At 53.1% G+C, this 4,583-nt stretch overlaps 1 protein-coding gene across 1 annotated transcript; it reads left to right on the top strand.

Moving 5' to 3' along the window:
* Positions 1-2,116: 2,116 nt before the first annotated feature.
* LOC310864107 (glutamine--fructose-6-phosphate aminotransferase [isomerizing] 1-like) lies at positions 2,117-4,153 on the top strand (the record flags this gene model as incomplete). The annotated part of the gene is made up of 1 exon (XM_083772677.1): positions 2,117-4,153. The coding sequence occupies one exon, from the start codon at positions 2,117-2,119 to the stop codon at positions 4,151-4,153; it is 2,037 nt and encodes a 678-aa protein (XP_083628803.1).
* Between the last annotated feature and the right edge of the window lie 430 nt (positions 4,154-4,583).

The following is a 4,583-nucleotide window of genomic DNA, read 5'->3' as shown; positions in this document are numbered from 1 at the left end:
ATTAAGGTTCACAACTCTGTTCTGTATGCACTCGTAACACTCCAGTTACGGTTTGATGAAAACAAACGAGGGAAAAAAAAAAGAAGTGAAAATTCCGCTGGCTTACGCCGTCTATGAGAACACAGTTTTTAGAATCGTAATATCTCGGATTCTTCTTCCAGGCTGCGTTTTGGATCAAAACAAGCTTGATTTGCCGCTCATTTCAATAAGCGATATGATCATCGGTTACAAAATGTATGTTTTGGTTGAATTAAATAACATTTGCGAACATGTTACATCGCGATAATTCACTTCCTGTTTCTCCGTATCCGAGAGAGAAGCCTTTCAAAATAAGACGGTTAACGTTGAAGTAAACAGTGGCGTTCTACAGCAAATCTCTTCGCCAAAAAAACCCGATCTACAGATCGGCTATTTTTGGCTAGTGTTCCCCACCAGAATAAGCATACTGGGGGTTCAAGTGTTTAAGTACTATTATTAAAAAATAACGGGAGAGTTAAAAAGTCAGTGAATGATTGAATAAGATCTTGTTCCTAGAGATTGTCGTATGAAATGCTACTTTCTTTCTTTATCTCTGAACACCCCCCCCCCCCTCCCTCCGCCCTGTAGCTCAGTGACATCTGAGCAGTGTTTCTTCCAGACCCCTGAACAGTTTGACAAGTGAGAGAAGACCGTGTTCCGTCTGGCTGTGTCTCTGTGGTGAACGTATTGTCCTTGTAATAGATGCAGGCAGCGCAAACCTTCTACCAAATCTTGATACTGCTATAATGGCCCAAGTGTCTAGCGTGTGTGTGTGTGTGTGTGTGTGTGTGTGTGTGCGCGTCTATGTCTTACCCACAAGCAAGTTTGTCAGTATTTATTCCTGTGAATACACTACAGGCATGCAGGACTCTGATACTGTATGTGTGCAACTGCAAACTGTGTGTGTGTGTGTGTGTGTGTGTGTGTGTGTGTGTGTGTCATGGTATGGCATGTATGCCTCTAACCACAGTGGTCTTGCCTCTTGGCGGGCCACACCATTAAAGCTCAGTGCCAGCCGGGCCTCTCCTCTCCCGACACACCAGGATTAACAGCGCTTAAATGGGGCCTGTTCCTACTCTAACCTCTGCCCTCTCTGCAGAGAACACATGACTGGCACATATGGTGTCGCCCACTGCCGCACGCACACACCACTTTTGTTGTTTTTCTTCTACTCTTCCTCCCATCCACTCCCCCTCCTCCAATAAACGGTGCTGAAGTGTTCTCTACAGGGGGCTAAGCCCAGAACATCCCCTATTTTACAGGCTTATTGGAATCTGAGTGGGTGATGAAGGAAGGGAGGGAGACCACAACCTGAGACATAAACAGATGGGCCACCGGCAACTATTCAGAAGGGGGGGGAGTCTCTCTCTCTCTCTCTCCCTCTCCCTCTCCCTCTCCCTCTCCCTCTCCCTCTCCCTCTCCCTCTCTCTCTCTCTCTCTCTCCCTCTCTCCCCCCCTCTCCCCTCTCCCTCCCTCCCTCCCTCCCTCCCTCCCTCCCTGTGTCCCTCACGGTCAGGTGATGGTGGTCGTTGCTAGGATACAGCTACGATAAATAACCTGTATGTACTTCCACCCATCTATGCATCTTCAACCGCTTATCTGTAACAGCTCCCTCCACCAGAGAGCTCCATACTTCCCTCTCCAGTGCAACATTAGTCACTTCCTCCTGAGGGATCCCGAGACGTTCCAAGGCCATCCGTCGAAGAAAACTCATTTCGGCCGCTTGTATTCGCAACTTTATTATTTCGGTCATGACCCACACTTCATGACCACAGGTGAGAGTAGGAACGAAGAATGCTTGGTAGACAGAGAGCTTTGCCTTCTGCGACTGCAATACCGGCCCTGCCGCTACGATTCTCCAGCTGATCTCCTTCTCCGTCCGCCCCTTACTCGTGAACAAGACCCTGAGATACTTAAACTCCTTCACCTGTATATACTTATATTTCTATATTTGGATGCATTGACAATGCGTGTCAGCCAATCACAATGTGAGGTCGGACATTGACTCTCATAATAAAGGTTTTCCCGATTTTGCCACCATAACCCCAGATATCAACCCTGTAGTTATTTACCAGAAGCGGAACCAGTTGCTGCAGACATGTGTGGAATCTTTGCGTACATGAACTACCAAGTGCCGAGGTCTCGCCGAGAGATTCTCGACATCTTGCTCCAAGGCCTGTGGCGTCTGGAATACCGCGGCTACGACTCAGCCGGCGTCGGAATCGACGGCAGCAGCAACGACGGCAGGTCCATCCGTGTGATCAAGCAGAGGGGCAAGGTGAAGGCCCTGGACGAGGAGGTGCACAAGCAGCGGGACATGGACCTGGATGCCGTGCTCGACGTTCACGTGGGTATTGCCCACACCCGCTGGGCCACGCACGGCGCGCCCAGCGCCGTCAACAGCCACCCGCAGAGCTCCGACAAGAACAACGAGTTCATCGTGGTCCACAACGGCATCGCCACCAACTACAAGGACCTGAGGAAGTTCCTGGAAAGCAAGGACTACAAGTTCGAATCCGAGACCGACACGGAGACCGTCGCCAAGCTGGCGAAGTATGTGTACGACAACCGGGAGAGCGACGACTTGGCCTTCGCCACCCTGGTGGAGAGGGTGACCCAGCAGCTGGACGGCGCATTCGCCCTGGTCTTCAAGAGCGTCCACTACCCCGGCGAGGCGGTCGCCACCCGGAGGGGAAGCCCTCTTCTCATCGGGGTGAAGAGTGACCACAAGCTGACCATGGACCACGTGCCCATCATGTACCACTTCTCCGGCAAGGACAAGATGGGCTGCACCACCATCCCCCGGACGGACAACCAGCCCACATTCCTGTTCCCCGAGGACCAGGTGGCCGTGGAGTACTTTTTCGCGTCGGACGCCAGCGCCGTCATCGAGCACACCAACAAGGTGATTTTCTTGGAGGACGATGACGTGGCGATCGTGCGAGACGGGCGCCTTTCCGTGCACCGGATAAATCGCACAGTCGGGGAAAACTCGGCGCGCGCCATCCAGACGCTGCAAATGGAGCTGCAGCAGATCATGAAGGGAAACTACGGCTCCTTCATGCAGAAGGAGATCTTTGAGCAGCCCGAGTCCATCGTCAACACCATGCGGGGACGCATCAACTTCGAGGACAACACGGTGACGCTGGGCGGCCTCAAGGACCACATCAAGGCCATCCAGCGGTGCCGGCGGCTGATCCTGGTGGCCTGCGGGACCAGCTACCACGGGAGCCTGGCCACCCGGCAGATCATTGAGGAGCTGACGGAGCTGCCCGTCGTAGTGGAGCTGGCCAGCGACTTCCTGGACCGGAAAATTCCTGTGTACCGTGATGACGTCTGCTTCTTCGTCAGCCAGTCGGGGGAGACGGCCGACACGCTCATGGCACTGCGCTACTGCAAGGAGCGCGGCGCCCTGACCGTGGGCTTGACCAACACGGTGGGCAGCTCCATCTCCCGGGGCACCGACTGCGGTGTGCACCTCAACGCTGGGCCAGAGATCGGCGTGGCCAGCACCAAGGCCTACACCAGCCAGGTGGTGGCGCTGGTCATGTTTGCGCTGCTCATGTGCGACGACAGCATCTCCATGCAGCCGAGGCGGCGTCAGATCATCCAGGGCTTGAAGATACTCCCGGACCTCATCAAGGAGGTGCTGGGTCTGGATGACGAGATCCGCAAGCTGGCCACGGAGCTCTACCAGGAGAAGAGTGTGCTGATCATGGGCCGAGGCTATCACTATGCCACCTGCCTGGAGGGGGCGCTGAAGATCAAGGAGATCACGTACATGCACTCGGAGGGCATCCTGGCGGGCGAGCTGAAGCACGGCCCGTTGGCACTGGTGGACGGGATCATGCCCGTCATCATGATCATCATGAGGGACGAAACGTACGTCAAGTGCCAGAACGCCCTGCAGCAGGTTGTGGCACGGCAGGGCCGGCCCATCATGATCTGCAACAGGGACGATCAGGAGACGATCAGGAACGCAGGCCGCACCATCCAGGTGCCGCACTGCGTGGACTGTCTGCAGGGCATCCTAAGCATCATCCCGCTGCAGCTGCTCTCCTTCCACCTGGCCATGCTGCGCGGTTACGACGTGGACTGTCCCAGGAACCTGGCCAAGTCTGTGACGGTGGAGTGAGCCACTCGTCCACTCATTGGTGGACAGTAAAGGCCTATTCATACTCTAGTTTGAGGTGAAAGCTTATTCTCTAAAGGTTTGAAGAAAACTACAATATTACATCACTCACGGTAAATTTAGGGAAAAAAACAAATGTGTACATATACAAGCTGCACTGGACTAGCCGCAGGTGTTTTAACTCATATACTGCCACCTGCTGGTTTTAGAAACATCATCATCCGACATATTTTACCATGTTTGTTTACATGCTAGTAGCGCTCGTTGGCCGTGTTTGTTTGGTTAGCAACCGGGTTAGCCAGCTACATTGACGAGAGAGAGAGAGAGAGAGAGAGAGTTTATTTCAAACTTTTGCATCAGTTATGATTACCTAACCTATTTTAAATTAGTGAAAAGAGCAGATCTACACTTGTAGATATTAGATATTTTCACT

The sequence above is a fragment of the Protomyctophum parallelum genome (genome assembly GCF_964188405.1).
Source record: "Protomyctophum parallelum genome assembly, chromosome: 9".
NCBI lineage: Eukaryota > Metazoa > Chordata > Actinopteri > Myctophiformes > Myctophidae > Protomyctophum > Protomyctophum parallelum.
This window is presented reverse-complemented; position numbering and strand designations above follow the sequence as displayed.